Source organism: Pinus tabuliformis, chromosome 2_1 (assembly GCF_031772625.1).
Source record: "Pinus tabuliformis cultivar Carrire ecotype Pingquan chromosome 2_1, CPIR1, whole genome shotgun sequence".
NCBI lineage: Eukaryota > Viridiplantae > Streptophyta > Pinopsida > Pinales > Pinaceae > Pinus > Pinus tabuliformis.
Genome location: NC_142299.1, coordinates 179,526,223 through 179,545,731, shown reverse-complemented (window position 1 = coordinate 179,545,731; position 19,509 = coordinate 179,526,223). Strand labels below are relative to the sequence as shown.

At 36.4% G+C, this 19,509-nt stretch overlaps 1 protein-coding gene across 1 annotated transcript; it reads left to right on the top strand.

Annotated features, from left to right (window-relative positions):
* The first annotated feature begins 17,159 nt into the window (after nucleotides 1-17,159).
* On the top strand, nucleotides 17,160-18,105 carry LOC149199300 (indole-3-acetate O-methyltransferase 1-like). The gene is made up of 2 exons (XM_089400537.1): nucleotides 17,160-17,198; nucleotides 17,734-18,105. Exons 1-2 carry the CDS (start codon nucleotides 17,160-17,162, stop codon nucleotides 18,103-18,105), a joined length of 411 nt encoding a protein of 136 aa, XP_089256663.1.
* Nucleotides 18,106-19,509: the final 1,404 nt, after the last annotated feature.

Sequence of the window (19,509 nt, the reverse complement as noted above, 5' to 3'; positions counted from 1 at the left end):
TAGGAGAACACAAGTGCAATAGAATTTAGGAGATTGATTGTGCACAGTTTTGAGGAGCTCGTATAATTTCCCACTGTAGATCACCTGATAATGCAATATACTAAAGCAAAATACTATATCTACTTCTACAATCAAACTTTGTGGAAGCTTAATCAATTTGAGCTATATCAATTAGAACACATATAACAGATAAGAAGAAATCATACACATGAAACACAAAAGAATACTCTGGGGAAAGCCTCAGCTAAAAACCTTGATCTCTATATTATCATACAAGCGGAAATATGTTCGAATTACACAAAGTTTTAGCTCACAAGCTATCTAGCTCTCAGTACAATCCCTCTGCTACTCATAGACAGTCAAAGGCTTCTCACAAACCTTCTCCTCTTCCCTCCAAGCCTCCTATTTCCTTGCGCTATTTCTCCTGGGTCCTCAAGCTGCCACCTGCGTGTAATAATCCCTCACACACTGCTCTGACCTCTGAAATAACTACACAAACCTGAAGGAGATAATTCCTTCTGCATGGATGAGTTCCCTATATAGGAAAAATCCTCCAACTGATATTAAATTTTCCCTTCCTCTGATCTCAACTGGGTCTCTAACTGAACTGACATGCATGAGTTATTTATGAGAGAATATTCAGTTATTTGGAGAGCAGCAGTTACATGCATGCAAGCATTAACTAACTGAACTCACAATTAATTCAACAAACTGTTTGAATTAATCTAACTGGACTTGATTCAGTTAACTGAGCCAACTAATTACAACTCAAATTAAAACTCATCCTTATCTCTTTAATTGATGGATAAATTCCTTAATTAATGGAGAAACTGTTGCATGTCCCCACATAGACTTCATGTTTGATTTTCTACAACTAATTAACTCATGGTGAATTAATTAATTATTTTACAAACAACTGCTAAGATCAAATTCGAATTTTACTTCACTATTTTAGTTCAGGGACTAACTAAAATAGGAATCTATCCCGAACTGCTATTTTTAGCAATGCTATTTATAGCACTTCCATTTTTCATTCCTTGTTGCTATGTCCAACACTAGTACCCGAACTGCTATTTATAGCAGTGCTATTTTTAACACTTCTATTTTTATCATTTCTTGTTGCCATTTTCAACACTCCCTCTCAACAAGAAAGGCATTCAACTCGAACCCGATCCTGAACCTTTGGAATGTTTTGCATGCAACACTTCTCCCAAGTGCGGTTGCTCCAGCAACTCTAGAAACAAAAAACTCCCAACTGACCTCTCTATTGGGCTAGAAACATACTCTGATGCTGAAACTCCCTTTGTCACTGACAAGTGCTCCCTCTCTGACCTTTGAGCTACTGCAACACTCCATGCATCTCGTACCGTTTCACACCTCTCTGTGCCATCCTGCACTGGTGCAACACTCATGTGCCTTTCGCATTGCTGCAACCTGCTAGCTCTGCGCTATCTTGGGACTCCTGCACTGTATCTCTCTCTGCCGCTCCATCCACATCTATCTCTACCCCCTTATCCAATCCTGCTATTCCTCGTTGGGGCTCACGTAGTAAGGTCTAATCAAAGAGGCTGGGTAACTCAAGGATCCTACCTCTATTTCAGCCTTCTTGGGACTATCACTCCACATCGCCCCACCTCCCACCTGGAGCTATGGATGCATGTGATCTCTCTGCCCACTTGGCTCAAAATTTCCCCCTGCTGGAGGTCTCTACATGAGTGGATGCCTCCACTCGGTCTCCTCTCGGCTTCTCCAGTTGTGGCTGCTCCACAACCTCATGAAGCTGCTTCACCAATTGTGGCTCCTCCACAATTGTATAAGACTTTTTCTGGCACTACATGTTGAGAGGTAATTTACTCTCCCTCTCAACCACTAAGTACCTAACCTTTTCCTTACTCCTCAAGTCTTTGCATGCATCTTGTACCTCAAGTGCATATAGGTTCTTGGCTAGCACACCAATCTGTTTCATCTTTCCCGCCGTCACGAAATTTTCTGGAAAAAGAACTGATTTTAAATCAGCGATATCTCCCTCATCTAAACTCTGATTCAGCCAATTTTTTTTTGAATTTGGGTCTTTTTCCGCAAGGAATACAGATCTGCTATTTTTTTTTTTAATTTTGCACAAAAATTTTCAGATTTTCTTTGAAAACATGTGGCCCAATTTTTTTTTTTACTTTGAATTCTCTTCTTCGTATACTGTTCACTGCACTGATAAACTTTTCTCTGATAAACTTGTCGAACTTTTTCTACAAATCTCATTCTTATACCATGTAGAATTTTCCACTGTAGATCACCTGATAATGCAATATACTAAAGCAAAATGCTAGATCTACTTCTACAATCAAACTTTGTGGAAGCTTAATCAATTTGAGCTAGATCGATTAGAACACATATAACAAAGAAGAAGAAATCATACACTTGAAACACAAAAGAATACTTTGGGGAAAGCCTCAGCTAAAAACCCCGATCTTTGTATTATCATACAAGTGGAAATATGTCTGGATTACACAAAGTTATCTAGCATTTCTTGTTGCCATTTTCAACAAAGCTCGTGTCCAAAGAAATAGGAGGACTTGTGTTAAGAATTAGGAACTAGACTTGTGATAGTAAATAGGGAATTTGTGTAAGGAAATAGGGCTACTAAGTGTGCAAGGAAGGAGGAGCATGATCAAGCAAGAGATAGGGCAAGTCAAGAAGGTAGCATGGGAACAGTTGCATGCTAGAGGGTGAGATCAAGGAGTGATCAAGGCACGAATAGATCAATTGTATCAGCTGAGATTTTTGAGAAGAAGTAGAATGCTTTCTCAAAGAGACAAATTGCTTTGTTATAGATCCAATTGTTCAAGAACAATCAATAAAATACCACATCAAGGAAGCATGTTTTCCCTGTTGGTTTTCCTGAGAAAAAAAATGTGTCAATTTGTGTGCATGTGTTTTTAGCTCTCGTTTTTTATTACATTGCTTCTAATTTGTTAAAAACTCTGTACCTTGGTGAATGTAAATTTGGTTTCCGTTTTCAATTTACTAGTTTTCATTAATCCACTAAGTAGTTGCAGAGTTTCATGGAAATTTGTTATGAATAAAATATATATAAAAATAACATAAATATAACAATAATAATAATTGTAATAATGAATAACTAATTAATGATTAGTATAAAAGAGGCATGTCTCTAAGGACATGACCATTTATGAAGAGGCACCTGACAGTTTCAATTGCCCTACTTTTTTTTCTTTCCATTGACTTTCAACTCAATATAAGGTACCAGTAAATTTACATGGTTTAACCATTTAAATACACAAATCATATCAATTTACTTGTTTTCTGTGCATTCCTGCGTCTAGGTCATATAGAATAGGCATTTTCGTTACACTTTATTTTCACTTTCTGTCAAACTACAGCAAGGTATCTTGCTGGTTTTTTTTTTTTTTTACTAGTTTTTACCGAAAAAGGGTGAAGATTCACTTTCTTGTCGATTTGCATTCATAAGAAAACACATAAAACCCCTAAAAAGGCAACAAACAGCCTACCGCTAGTCATTGTTTTTACACAACGAACAGAGGATTTTCATCTTAGCTTCATTGGCTTGCATGCTCACTTTTAGTGAACATTTGTTCCAGAAGTTTATAATGGTTTTCTGCTTGCTATCTTGTATATTTTAACGCAAAAATTCCAAGCACCTTTTCCCTTTGATTTATACTTTAGTTTGCATCATTTTTCATACACTTTAGCTTGGTGTCTACTTTTCCTGTTTGTTGCTTCTACTCGATTTCCACAGAACAACATTTTTTTTATCAATTTGAGGTACCACTTACAACCGGCGATTTGCAATTGACACCTTAGATCACTTAGAAATACCCTTCTAATGTCAGTGGCACACACACTAACTTGAAAGTGAGAGGAATCAAGCATGATTACATTGGCTTGTTTCCAATAGTTATCTGGACTCCACTTACTTTTTTTAGAATGGGAATTTCTCAATGATAACAGGCTGCTAGCAGAGCCTATCAATAGTTTTGTTTCTTACGTCTGATGTCTAATGAAATTCTGTAGCTAAAACTGCAGAACTATTATTTGTTAGATAAGCAATACTTAGACTTGTTTACAAGAGAGAAATGAGTTTATGGATTACCAAACAATTTGTTTTTCATCAAATTCTAAATGAAATATTTTAAATATTTTGAGGATTCGTAGAAGATATGTATAGGAGTATGACACTAACAAAAGAAATGGTAGCAAGAGGCCCAAAGACTACTAGCAGACAATGCAGAGACAACAATTCATATACAACAGAGGGTGGACTATAACAGAAATTCCATCCAGAGCCACCCACTACTGGATTTCCTTTGCAACTATGATTACAAAATGACTGAAAAGGAATGAGATTGTCCTTGATCTTATTTGGGAAAATATGGTTAATGAGGAAGGGAGCTTGAGTGATCTTCTGATTGCAAAGTTGTGTATGGTACTTAGCTTATGTCATTTCACAACAAGAAGATAGGCTTGGGCCAAGGCCCAAAACACTGGTATAAGGGCCAAGCTTCAAGACACAATGTAAATCTAAACTTTAAAGTGATTTTTTTTTCATGGTTTATGTATGTATAACAATGGACTTGTCTGTCAAGTTGGTGGTGTTTTCTGTGACATCAAATCTTGCTTATGTTGTGAATCAAATGCAAAGATAATTGCTTTCATGGGTATTTGATGAATAGTTTCCATCCATATAGAAAATTTGGTTTGAATTTACAGTGACTTCTATGAATAAAAGCATCTGCAGTTCAGGAAAAGTTTTTTATTTTTTATTTTTTATTTTTTTACTTTTCTCAGCCACAACCTTAATTTTTGCTTTGAGAGGAAGAAAAATTATAGATGATGGGAGAAAAACAAAATTATCTATGAAATTTTATCTTAACATCTTCCACATAGCACGTCTGGACTCCAAAATAAGCAGGAAAGCCAACAATTTTTACGCCGAAAATTTTCTCATAAAAATAATGTAGTTCTGCAAAATCTTCCAAATTTTCACTCAGAATTTAACTGAAATAAAACACAGGCCAATAATGACAATTTATTTAACTTAGGTCAATTATATGTTTTACTTCTATCAAATGGAAAGCTCGTTTTAAATAATGAACAAAATCATTATCTACTTACCTTTCACCTTGTTGTGGGAAAACTACACAGTCAACCGTGTGATGAAGTTTGGATGTGTTTACAACAGACAAGATTCATACAAACAAAAGAGAACTAAAGGATTCAAACACGTACATATATATATTCTTTAGAAATTAGGAAGCACAGAAACTGTACTCAATCTCAGTCAAAATTCTTTAAGTTTTTTCAGTAATCGGTTGCCATGGAAGCCCTGCTCAACCTTCTTAGCTTTCTCTAGAAATTTGTTCTGCAGATTTTCCAAGAGCCTAAACGATGGGTGGATAAGAGAAGAGCCCTCCACGATATGTTCACATTGTGACTTCAGTAGTCACCATCTGGAGATGCTAATTTGTAAGTTTGAAAACACAATTGCCACAAAATATACAAATTGGCTCATCACTTATCACACCATATGATAATACACTTCGGTTTGATGGCATATCCATTGCTTTATTTTCCAAAATGAAGAAAACATCTCAAAGGAATTTCTAGTGCCACAACAGCATTACCGATTTTTTTTCCATAAATAATTAACTTCGATTCTTTTGCTATACATTGAATGACACTGATCGTGGAGCACACACTTAAATTCTCCAACTTTTGGTGACAAAATTACTTGCTCCACACTTAAATTCTCCAACTTTTGGTGACAAAATTACTTCAAGTTTGGAACAGTGAGTGAGATAGCATTAGTGGGTCCTTTCCAATATAGAGATTGTCGTTGAAACGTGATATTCAATACAACATGCCCTCGACTTTGGTTACACAACCAACTGAATTGTCATTTCTTTTTCCCTCATGCGATTCTCCTCATAATCTAATATGTGGATAATGTGTTTTTACAAACCAAAAAAGATTGAATGGTAGGTGAGAGTATTGCAACTTCTCTGTGGACGATAATTACTCTTGATTTGTATGTCGACGACAACGAAATATGACTCTTGCTTTTTAACGTTTATGTGGATCCCACTAGGGATCGCTGAGCTGCAGTTCCAAACTGTAGCCGAGCCGGAATTAATGCTCATATTTTTTAGAAATGCTCAAGCCATAGCTTACCCAACTTCGAATCATGCAAATCTCTGCTTTCTTCCATGAGTTTTGATGCATATCCTTTTCAGCCTCATTGTATATAGCATATTTACAATAATTCTCTGGGATTTGGTGCAACCACATTTGGCACTTTATCAGGTTCTGCATCTAGCTTACCTTTTCAGGTTACCTCCTCATTCAGTCTTAATCTCCATTTCTTTTTGGATCTCTAACACGTGACAACATCATCCCTGGGTGGGGAATCTTGCTTTCACTTTTCTATTTTACATATTCCTCTCACAGAATTGAAAGTTGGAAGCTAGAATGACACGCATTGTTCTCTTTTTACCTTAGGAATCTCGTATTGTGTTACATCGAGGTCAAAGATAGAAACCAAGCATGAATACTAGTATTTTGAGAATTTGGAAAGACATATTTTCTGTTGAATGAAGCACAGATAACATGAATGATTTTATGATGATTATGAATGGCTTGTATCCTTCCTTGAAGATGAATTGGATGCGTCCTTAGGTCTTGTAGGTTCTTGCGAATGTTGTGTAAGGATTTCAAAATTGAAGATTCTGAGTTCCTTGGTCATGAATACAGATTTTCTTTAGTATTGAAGGAAATGTTGGGAGTATGCTCCGTCACAAACTCCACCAAGAGGGAATATAAAGAATGAAATATTGTTTGAGTTCATTGACAGGTCCAAGAAAGCATAAATGTATCAATATGTAGTTAGATAATTGGACACACACTAATTACACTGAAGATGACACTTCTATGTGTTGTTGGTCACTTGAACCTTGTCAATGCAACCTACTTATTGTAATGGCAGGGATTGTTATTTTATAATAATACATGCAAAGCTCAATATTATTAGTTTATGTTATAAAGTAGCTCCACCCACATTTACTTAATGGTTATTTTATACAATAGCTCCACCCACATTTACTTAATGGTTATGTTATACAGTAGCTCCACCCACATTTACTATTTACTTATTTTATCCATATTTTGGAATGGAATATCTTGGAAGATTTTAACAAAACTAGTCGTGCATGCATGGGCCCATAGGTCTCAAGGATTCAACATAGCTCTCATACCAAGTGTAGGGACCAACTCTATAAACTTTTTTCTTTTTCTTTTTAATACTAAAAATACAACCATAAAAAAAATAACATTGGGAACTCAAAAATTTTTATTAAGCATTATGTAAACTTTCCTGAATTTCACTTTATTGAACATATGATCTAATTTACATGTTATTAACTAAAACCATAATGAATTCATACAAAATAATATTATAACAACATAGGTACCATTCACTAGGAGACAAGATTCAAACTTGTCGTTATTTTCCCTCCTTCGTTGTTGGCCACCTCCAAGTGTGAATGTCAACGTGCTTAATCTGAATGCAATGACCCATCTGTTGACCTCCTAGCCTACTCCTTGGGTACTCTCCTTCCCCGAGGACCCCCAAGCTGCAATAGAGTTGTATAATAAAGGAATGTATTAGCTGGTAGAGGAGAGCACTCTTTGGCTCAAGAGTCCCCTCTCTAAAGTTCTCTACCCCACCAAACTCACTATACCTCGTAGTCACTACTCTGACATAGTCTCATCCATCCAACAATAGGGTAAAGAAAAACTCCCTTCTCCCATGGTCTGCCCATTATTTTATAGGAGTCCTCATAGTTGACACTTGGCATTTCATACATAATTAATTATTTTTGATAATTCAATAGTTTGATTTTTCACCCACCCATGTGTCACTTTCTCATCAAGGATCCCCAAAATTATTTATTTAAATTTTAATTTAAAAATAATATTTTTTCTCACCTCAACAAGATTCCTATTTCTTCTCCTAGTTTTCTTCTGATCCCCCATTTTACTCCTTAATTTGTGTTCATTACTAAAGTCAATTGATAAGTCAAGATTTTATCCCCTATCTACTCGCTAATTTAACTCAAGTTATCTCTTAGATAGATATTCTTATATCGGTTGTTGCCACATGGAGGTTCTCTAAATTTATCTAAAATTTAATCTATTAATATTATTTTAATTCGCCATCTTCTTCTCTTAATTATGTTTAACTATTTTAGGATTAATATTTATCCTTACATTTATGTCCCTCTTTCCCCTTTTTACCTAATTAGACTACATTATCTACCTAATATTTCCCAACATGGGAAAGGTAGGGTTTTTAAGGTAAATGTTTTATTTCTTCCTATGATCCTCTTAACCCAAGTTTTATTCTTGATTTAATTACCTCGATTTCTAACATCATTTACTCTTGATGTGAATTTACCTAGTTTCCATATCTTGATTATATTTATTAATTTATTTATTTTTAATGATTCCAAGGGTGCCAAGTTTGGTCGTGCCCTTCAAGAAATTCCCTTAAAGTTCCAAGGGTGTCACGCCTAACAGTTTATTTGTGATGTCAAGGGTGCCAAGTTGGTCGTTCCCTTCAAGAAATTCCCTTGAAGTTCCAAGGGTGCCATGCCACTTTCCCTTCAAGCATTCAGTGGCTACGAGGTGAAAGTATAGGTGCAACGACAAAGACCACTATCATCTTTTGTGTTGTCTTCTATAGTGAGACTAATGGTTTCAGGGATCAAGGAACCCGCCTTGATGCACACCCCCTGGTAAAATCCTCATGAGCAACCCAACTTTGGGACCTGCCCTCATGGCATCGTGATCTTCAAGATGAAGGTGTTTCAACCTTTCCAGCCCAAGTCACGACGAGAGTGCTAATGGGTGAGATCAGGGACACTGTCCCACCCCTCCCATGCAGTTCCATCCAATTGTACAACCCTATTACCCATATGTGAGTCATTCGGCCAAGAAACTAATATGTGCCTACAACCACTAACATATCATCAGAATATAGATAAACATATATAGAAGGTTTTCAAAATTGGCTTACAATTTCAAAGACAAAATATAAATTTTCATCAAACCAGTTGTCGTCAACTCGTCATATGTGAGTGCCTCTGGTGGTTTCCTGCCATACTCAATAATCATCAGTAACAAGGTTTCTCAGTGTTAGTCATTGTCATAATAGCATCATCAATATCACCTAGTCATTCGCATCATTGTTCATTGTGAACCAGAACTAATTCCAGTAGGTAACATAGTGGACACATCCATCATGGCTATCATCATCATAACATCAATGGAAACATACATATCTATCAAAGTTATCAACATCGTAACATAAATAAAAAAACATATTTATCCATCAAAGCTATCATCAGCATGATATCAATAGAGAGCATATGTATCCTATACTACTATCATCATCATAAATTCAATAGAGACCAAACATAACCATTTATGCTACAATCATCATAATATCAATAGAGAACATGCATAACCATTAATGCTATGATCATCATAATACTAATAGATAACATACATAACCATTAATGCTATATTCATCATAAATCAATGGAGAACATACATAAGCATCACAACCACTAATAATAGAGTCATGTGTCTGGATCCTCAACCTGAGGTCCTCAAGGATAAAGTGTGGGTCGTAGGGTTAAATAAATGTTAATGTCATATCATTGTCAGTCGACTAGAGCGGGGCACTACATCGAATTTCCATGGTTGACCCAGAAGGATGTGATATAAATCCATTACCATTATATCACAGATCACCTTATCCTCATATATAGCTATCTAGAGCTCAACTTTTCTTTGCTCATTTACTAACAATTGGTGTCCCTTTTGTAGCTAGGAAACCTTGTACGGTGTTAGATGTTTAATCCTTTTTAGTTCCAATTTTTCCACCATTTCTAACAAAACAAGATTTTCAATGCTTCCATTTCCAATCACTACCTTGCAACAATTCCCTTTTGCCTTGCACATAGTCTCAAGCAAGGACCTACCTTCTTTGGTTTGGTTCAACCATTTCTTTAGCTGGCTTCAATAAGACTTTATTCATCATCAACGTCTCTCTCATTTCTGGCATATTTTCAGCCTCAGGTGCTCATGCTTCTGTTGCTTCTGGTTGAACTATATGTGCACCATGTTGTCCTACATTCTTATTCTCTCGACAGTCAAAATATCTATGACTCATTTTTCCAAATTTGTAACATCAGTAAATAGTTTCTCTGCCTCTTCCTCTACCTCTCTCGTAAGGTATTCCTCCTCTAGTGTCACCTTCCTTCTATTGCTTCCCTTGTTGTTTTGAGTTGTCAGCGTCATTATTTTGAGCTAGAGGTTTTATTCTTCCAGTTGACTATCCTCTTCTTCTGGCAAAACCATGTGCTCTTCCTGAGTTTTATTTCCTTGCTATCTTTTCTTCTTCCTTCAAGGCATATTGGTATGCTTCCATGGTCCTTGGAGAAATTATGTTGATTTAGTCTTGAATATCCATTGATCTGGGTTTAAACAGGAACGCAACAAATTACAGACATAACCATAAACACAAAGATGCAGCGGAAATAATACTTCATTTCATTAATGTGAAATACTGAAATATGCTTACAAATAGAAATGGAAATAAACCAGCTAGGGCGATGGAAGCTTATCTCTGAGAAGAGATGTGGCGGCTACATGTCTTTGAACTGTGTTACAATGAGGCTCGAAGGCCTATTTATTGTTGAGAAACAATGAAAAACCCTTAACATCCCAAAACCTAACACTAGAAGATGAAACGCCAAATTGTGGGCCCTGTTTTGGGTAATTTGGTACATCAACTTCCTGGGGTCATAACTTTGGCATACGATCTTCGTTTAATGCGTACAATAGCTCGTTAGAAAGATCTATCCGAACACTACAACTTTGGGAAGAGCAACATCAGTCTATGGACCCATGTTACTACCAGTTTTCCCAAAAAAACGTCGTTTAGGGCCTCAAAACGGCTCTGGAAGTTCAGGACCTGAAAAACTGCTAAAAATAGTAAATTGTGCTACAATTATGGAAAATGGAAAACTGAAAGAGACAGTTGTGGGGGTCCATATGGGATAGTTGGGTGGCTACCAACATCCACCTAGATCATTCCTGCCCCCTTAGGAAGCAATGGTCCCCATTGTGTGCTGAACTTGGTCCCTAGTGAGTTGTTTTGCAATCTCGGATGTGTCCAGTAATGGTGGGAAGTATGGTCGATGACGGTCCACATTGAACACTTGGTGTAGGTGAAGGAATGGAGGAATGTTGTGCTCCAAAGCATTATTCCCCACAACCTTGGTAATGGTGTAAGGACCGTGTCAGCGTGGTCGGAGCTTCTGATGGGCTCTTGTAAGGCATTCTTTCTGCAAATGCAAGTAGGCTTTGTTGCCCACCTGAAGCTTGTGTGGTACCCCTGTGGGTGAGGAGAAGTTGTTCCTATGTTCTATCATGGTTGTATCCCTCTGTTGCTACTGCTGCATGGAGGAACCCTTTGCGGGGGTCATGGATGTGGCAACGACCTTCCCCTTACTTTGGGAGCAAACCAAACAGAAAATAAATTTCCTTGTTTGTGAGATGAGCTTGCTACCTTTCTTAGCAGCAATCAAAGAAGTGGTGGTAGGTGGGGCTACCTATGGTATCCTGTATAATGAATTATTCAAAGAAATAATGACAGCATGAGGCCTTGACTCATGTATAGCATGTCGCCTCCACAAGTATGGCTGGGCTAATAATACATCACAAACATCCAGAGATGTAACATCACACAATACCTCGTCTGTGAAGGGCTTGATGTTGTAGGGAAGGCGGAATTGATGACAAACTTTGAGATCTCGTCCTTCATGAAGCCACCCGATATTGTATGGCTGCAGGTGTGGTGTAGTCGCTAGGCCCAACCGCTTCACGACCTTTGCTGAAATGAAGTTCTTCTGGCTCCCACTATCAACAATGAACTGCAATGGTGAACCCTTCACCCACATTTGTGAGTGTAAAAGGCGCTCCCCCTCCTCTGGATCTTCAAGCTCATTCTTCTGGATCTTGGTGGTGGCAACATTGACGTTGGGCTCCGCATCAATGATCTGCTTCCCTTTTCCATTCACCTTGTTGGGTTCTGACTCAGGGTTGGAACATGCATCTGATTCTAAAGCCTTCAACTCGGCCACCAGCGACTGCTTGGTCCGATACTCACTTGTTTTATGACTGGGACTCTTGTGGAACTCACACCACTTTCTTATGTCCTTCTCCGACTTTGTGGTGTTGTTCTTTTCCTGCGGCTTTGACGGGTTGTCTTGGATCACCCCACCTTGGCTTTGTCCTTTGGTCTTCAGATTTGTAGATCCAAAGTCTCGCTTCTTTTGTTTAAAATTTTGTTTGATTTTGACAACATATTAGTTCGTCGTGCTGAGCGAGGAGATGTTTAGGAACTCCATCTCTTCTTGGATGTATCTGTGTAGGTAGCCGCGGTATTTGAGTACCAAATGCAGATCAGAATCTTTGATACCCAAATGTCTGCAAAGGGTATGAAAAATATTTCTGAACTCTAGAAAATCTTGGTCCCTTCCCTGTCGCAACGTGGTCCACTTTATGTATTTGTCCTCGTAGCTTTTGACAATGTAGTACTGCTCCTTGATGGCATCCCGAAATGAATCCCAAGTGGGTGTGACTGAAAATAGTGAGCCTGTGCTTTCATCCTTCTTCTCGCAATAGGTTTCCCACTAGTCCTTGACATGGGGGGTTGCTTTGAGAAGAGAAAAAACAATCTTTTCCCGACTCGAAAATTGATGAACAGAAAAATGCCCATCTAGAAGATTTAACCATTTATCTACGACATCTACGTCTATTTGACCCTTGAAGATGGGGATTTCAAAATTAGCTTGTACCTTAAACGGTGTGGTGTTTCTAGAGTAGCTGTTGGAAACTGATGTGTCGCCTCTGGGTAGCCGGTGAAGAATCTACACAAAGTTGTCCATCATCCCGTTCCTTTGTCGCTCGAGGGCTTCTTCGAGCAAGATTTTGATAGGATCTCCTACCCCCTTGTCTTTCTTCTCATCCGTCATGGGAGGCCATTGGGTTTTGCAAGGTTGGTCTTGCAAAGGTTTGACCAGTTCAAGCCCTAATTCCTTATATCTCGACCTCGTTGGGAACATGCAAAGAAAAACAGAGAAAAAGCATACCACTCTAATACCACTGATCCGGATTTAAACAGGAACGCAAAAAATTACAGAGATAACCATAAACACAAAGATGCAACAGAAATAATACTTCATTTCATTAATGTAAAACACTGAAATATGCTTACAAACAGAAATGGAAATAAACGAGCTAGGGCGATGGTAGATTATTTCTAAGAAGAGATGTGGCAGCTACATGCCTTTGAATTGTGTTACAATGAGGCACGAAGGCCTATTTATTGTTGAAAAACAATGAAAAACCCTTAACATCCCAAAACCTAACCCTAGAAGATGAAACGCCAAATTGTGGGCCCCGTTTTGGGTAAGTTGGTACATCAACTTCCCAGGGTCGTAACTTTGGCATACGATCTACGTTTGACGTCTACAATAGCTCGTTAGAAAGATCTATCCGAGCACTACAACTTCAGGAAGAAAAATATTGATCCATGGACCCATGTTGCTCCCAGTTTTACCAAAAATGTCATTTAGGGCCTCAAAACGGCTCTGAAAGTTCAGGACCCGAAAAACTACTAAAAATGGTAAATTGTGCTACAATTATGGAAACTGGAAAACTGAAAGAGATAGTTGTGGGGGTATATATGGCATAGGTGGGTGGCCACCAACATCCACCTGGATCATCCATTCTTAAACCATTAATATACCTTGTTGTCTTTTCTAGGGTATCTTCCACATAACCTGCTCTCAAGTTAACTCTGTAAAATTCTTCGGTATATTCTTTTATTGTTAGTAACCTTTTCTTGAGGCTTTGCATCTACATGTAGAGAGTTAGCTGGTAAGCATTTATCCTTCATCTTGGCCACCATCCTTTCCCAGCTTTTGATCAATGGCTTATTCTTCATTTTCCTTTCAGTTTGAACATTGTCCCACCATAGTGCAACATGATCCTTCAACCTTGTTACTACAAAATTTACCCACTTGTCATCGTCTATCTCTTTATATTAAAAATATTTGTCTAAGTCACTGATCCAATCAAACAAATTTTCAGCTTCCAGACTGCCATCATAGGTAGATAATTCAGGATTTGGTCTTGAAGTTCAGCGTAACAATAATCTCAATAATTTGAATTTTGGAGTCTCCTTAGCAGATCATTAGAGAAATTTTGAGGTCAAAAATGGGCATCAAAACAAAAATGTAAAACCAAAAGTGACTTTATAAGAACCAATAGGATTCAAGATGCTAATGTCAACCATGGGCCATCATTCACCATTTTTTGAGTAAAAAGGTAAAAAGGTAAAAAAATAAAAAACTATTTTTTCGACTCATATTTTCAACTTGGCTCCCCACATTTTTACTCAAATTTCGAGTGGGAGAACCCGTTGGATGAATAATTTAATTCCTCATCCAGGGAGTACCAACGTTGCATGCTTTCAACGAACCCTGCTACACGAAAAATGATAAATAAAGGAAAAAAATTGATTACAATCACATTTTTTCATGTATTTCTCATTTTTCATGTAGCAGGGTCTATTGAAAGTATGCAATGTGGGTACTTCTTGGATGATGAATTAAATTTTTGATCCAACGAGTACTCTCACTCAAAAATTGAGTAAATTTGTGAGGAGATAAGTTGAAAATACGAGTTGAAAAAGTAGTTTTTCTTTTTTTCCCTCCAAAATTTGATGAGGTAATCCAATCTTATTTTATTATTTGCACTATTATTTTATAATATTCCTTAGGAGGCCCATTTTAGACTTCAAAATTTCTCTAATGGTTTCTCCTTCTTCCTCAACCTCTTCTACAGGTTCACTAATATCTCTAGCCTCGGGATTACGCTATCTTCCTAGCTCGATGCCCTTTAAATGAACTTGCAGTTTCCTTATCTCTTCTCTGAGTTTTTAATTACTCACGGGTCTACCTCCTTGACCTCATGCTCTTCTTGCTCACATAGCCATTTTCTCTTACACTGTAGGAAATAATAAGCACACAAAGGGTGGCTCTGATACCACAAATTGGTGAACAAGGGCAGGTTGGGAGGGGAATTTACCCTTACTGCACAAGCCTCCAATTATCTTTAGCAAGTGACTGAAAAAATGATTTGGAAACACATTTCAAGATTCAGTATAACGATTTCTGTAAAAATAAATGGCTGGCACCATCAAATGATTTGGTAGTGTCATTCTCCAAAACCTCAATGTTGGCATTGTCAAATGATTTGGCAACATCCTTCTCCACAACCTCATTGTTGGCATTGTCAAATTATTTGGAAATTTCCTTCTCAAAACAAAGTACTCTATTTCAGTTCTCGACATTCCAATTATTTGGGAAAATAAAACCATGCACTCACCACCCCAGAACAGTGAGTGTTCCTCCACAAATCTATAAAACTGGCACAACAAGAATACCAAATGACAAAGTACCAAATCACACAACTATGGAAATCACGATGTACAAATTCTTATGGGAAATAAATACAACAATTTACAGGCTCTCGGATTAATCAAGGCACATGAATAAATTGTAGTTAAATAACATTTCATAAACAAAATTGGCTTAGTTTAATCACAAAATTTCAATTCAATCAAATAATACAAAATCATAGTTCCATTGGTTGTTCCTTCATGACATTCACACAAAATACACTTTTTGGTTCGCATATATTGGAAAGTACAGGCAATTTGCAACCTACAGAACTGTAATTACACAAAGAAACAATGAGTTCCTCTCTTCTCCTCCTTTTTTTCTTTAGCTTCTAGGCACTCATTATCTTTAAAAAGAAAAATAACATGTGACAATCAAGAGTCACAAGAGGTGAATCATTTCATATTCTATATAAAACAAAGGAAACTAAAAGGTCGCATTTACAAATAAAAGTAATTCCTCCACTTATATATATATAAATAAAATAAAATAAAATAAAACCCTAAACTAATAAATTCCCCCAACATTACCATGTGACCATCCCATCACATTGGTAATCTTTGTCCAGTCTTCATCAAAGTGTGTGCTCGACCTATGCACCTGCATCATATTTCATACGGGGTATTCAAATAGTTTCATTTAAGTGAAGGTTATTTTTTCTAGTGAATCAAAGTCCCATATTTTTTTTATCATTTTTTTCAAAAATTCAATGATCCGGGTTATCTTAAAATTGGCCAAAATCCTTCAGAAATGAAATTTAGTGGATAAGCGTTTTCAATCAAATTTGGCAAAAAACTTGAGAAATAAAATTTAATGGGCAAGTGTTCTCAACAAAAGGGTGGAATTTTTTACTTCTGACATGGTTCCCACTGACTTTGGGGTCAATTTTGACTGTGTAAAAGGGACACTATGAGTATCATTTTCCTCACTCCACAAATGTTTGACACGCCCCACTAGAAACAACAACAAGAAAGAAGAAAGAGTCTTCAAATAAAAATATATAAATAAAGTTAGAAAAATAATAAATTAAAAATCGTGTGTGTGTTGTTGTACCACATTGGTCAATACACCTCTTTATATCTAATTTCTATTAAAGAATCAAAGTCTGTCGGTGACTACTCGTCTGACGGTGAATGTTGCATGTGAGGTTGGGTAAAGGGTTAGAAAAAAAGAAGGGTTTACCGAGAGTAGATTTTTTTATTCCAAATGTTTGGAATGAGAAAGTGTGTGCCTTGTAATCTTATCAATAAGTACTCACTCCAATATATATATATATATATATATATATATATATATATATATATATATATATAATTTGATAAACGTAATTAAAAAAACAAATTTATATTAAAGTTTATCCAATATGAAGGAGATTGCAATAGATTGTAATGTTATATTTCTATGTGTTGACCCAATATAATATTTTACAAATCTAAAGATAATGTAATAATAACAATGCTTGAATGTTATTTCTACTTTTCTTTGTTATTCTCTCTATTGTATTGAATAAATTTTTATATTGAAATAATGGTATTGCACAAAGAGCAATTGTGTACATTTATTGAGGTAAGTGTATTTCATGACTATATGCATTTATAATTACGTTGTATGGCGTTCCTCTCTGAAATCAACTCCCTTCTTTGCCCACATGTCATCCTTGTGCGCCATAAGATTATATGTTAGAAGATTGCAAAAGTTTCAACCCTTCGATCAAAATTACAAATACATTGTAAAGTGGTATGCATAAAATTACAAATACATTGTAAAGTGGTATGCATTGGTTACCTGTAATGGTTCGCGGATTTCTTTTTTAAACTAGAAGCTTTGCAACTACGATCCTTGAAAGAAAAAGGTATGCCATGCTACTAAATTGCAGGCGAGACTGATCCAGTAGCCCAGTGATTGTGTCACGAAACGGTGGCCTTCTGAAATCAGGTGTCTAGTCGATACGAATATAATGGCAAATATTGTGGTTCCGACTTCGAAGCAGCCTAGGATGACCTTATCTCTGAGGTAACGAATTTAAACAAATTTCCCTGACATGTCCAAACCCAAATTAAAGATTTCATTTGACTAATACACAAATAATTTTTGGGTGAAGGGAATAGTGGAGGCAGAGAGCCGAGACAGTTTTAATCTGCCATGGTACTTTCCCAACGCAGAAGAAGTGAGAGAAGCCATTGAAGCGTCGTCGGCCTTCGAGATCAGGGGACTGGAGGTCCTCAGCGGTGTGTGCTGCATGAGCGAAGAAGATTTCAAGGACTGGGTGTACGACGCCCGGAGTTTTGGGAAGAAGAAATCGAATCTAGTGAGAAGCTTTGTAGGAAGCCTCGTCGAACAGAAGATCGGATCAGAGAAAGCTGACGCGCTGTTTCAGAGATTGGAGAGCAGGTCGGGGGAGTTCTTGGAAAAGGGGATTATTCATCCCTCCCGTTATGCCACTTGCATTATCGCTGCTCTCGTGAAGAAATAAGTTAGACCAATTGTAAATTCACCAATTCGTCTATGCAGTTTAATCAAATGGAATCCAACAATGGCGATAATTAATTTTAGCTATTAAGTATTTAACAATGATGCTTGGAAATGATTAAAACTCATTAAACTTCCTATGCAGTAACAAGATGGGTTGCTAAAACAAGTCCCTGCCCAGTAGGAAGTCCAGTCTCTGTATTTTTCTGATGGGCTTTTCCAGAGTTGAAAATAAATTTTAAATATTGCAATTTTTGCTAATACAACAATAGTTTAAAGAATGTTTTTTCAGATCATAAAACCACTAAGGATCATAAAATGCTTGGCCCAAATGGCTTTGGTATTCTAAATTCAAACTTCTAGACATGTGAATGCGTTCTTGATCATTGGTATTCTAAATTCAAATTTCTAGACATGTGAATGCGTTCTTGATTATCACATGAAAGTTCTAAGAACAGAAGATCGGATTAGAGAAAGCTTACGTGTTGTTTTAAAGATTGGAGAGCAGGTCGGGGGAGTTCTTGGAAAAGGGGATTATTCATCCCTCCTATTATGCCACTTGCATTATCGGTGCTTTTGTGAGGAAATAACTTGCTCAATATTAACTATTGAAATGTAAATAAATTAATTAAATTAAATAAATAAATAGATGAAAAATATTAAAAAATTAAATAAATTAATTAAAAACAAAAACAAAGAATTATGTTTTTACAAAGTGTAAATATGTACAGCCTAAATATCTTTGAATATCTCTATTGACTAAATGCAAATAAAGTCATTGCCTATGGATATTTTCCAAACAAAATATATAAATCAAAAGTTAACATTACAAATTAGGCTTAAATATCTTTGAATGCTTCTAACTAAATTCAAATAAAATCATTGTCTATCGATATTTTCTGAACAAAGTATATAAATCAAAAGTTAACATTACAAATGAAAAATAATAGATGATTATATTGTAAGAAAATCTTCGGCAAAATCACATAACGAATCTTTTGTCGACGCGTTTCGAACCAACCAGTGTGGTTCATCGTCAGGACAAGTTGAAGAACCAATCCAGCTTAGCGAGATTAAATAGAGCGTGCAGAGATCCCAACAGCTAAATTCCTAACGGCTAATTTGACCTAGAGACCCTGGTCAAACTAAAAAATCAATTAATATTTCTCGAAAAAAGCTAAATTTAGGTAAATAAAGGAATCCATTTGGTAAATTTAAATTAATTAGGTGAATTATTCTTATTATCCCAAATATCAAGAAATGTATATTTTAATTAAGATGGTTATTATATCCCATAATATATCTTAATTAAACCATATTTAATTATTATTCCAACGTAAAGGTAATCAAACCCTATTATCATAAGAATGGTCTTTGGTAAGTTAGAACTATATCATATTAAAAAAAA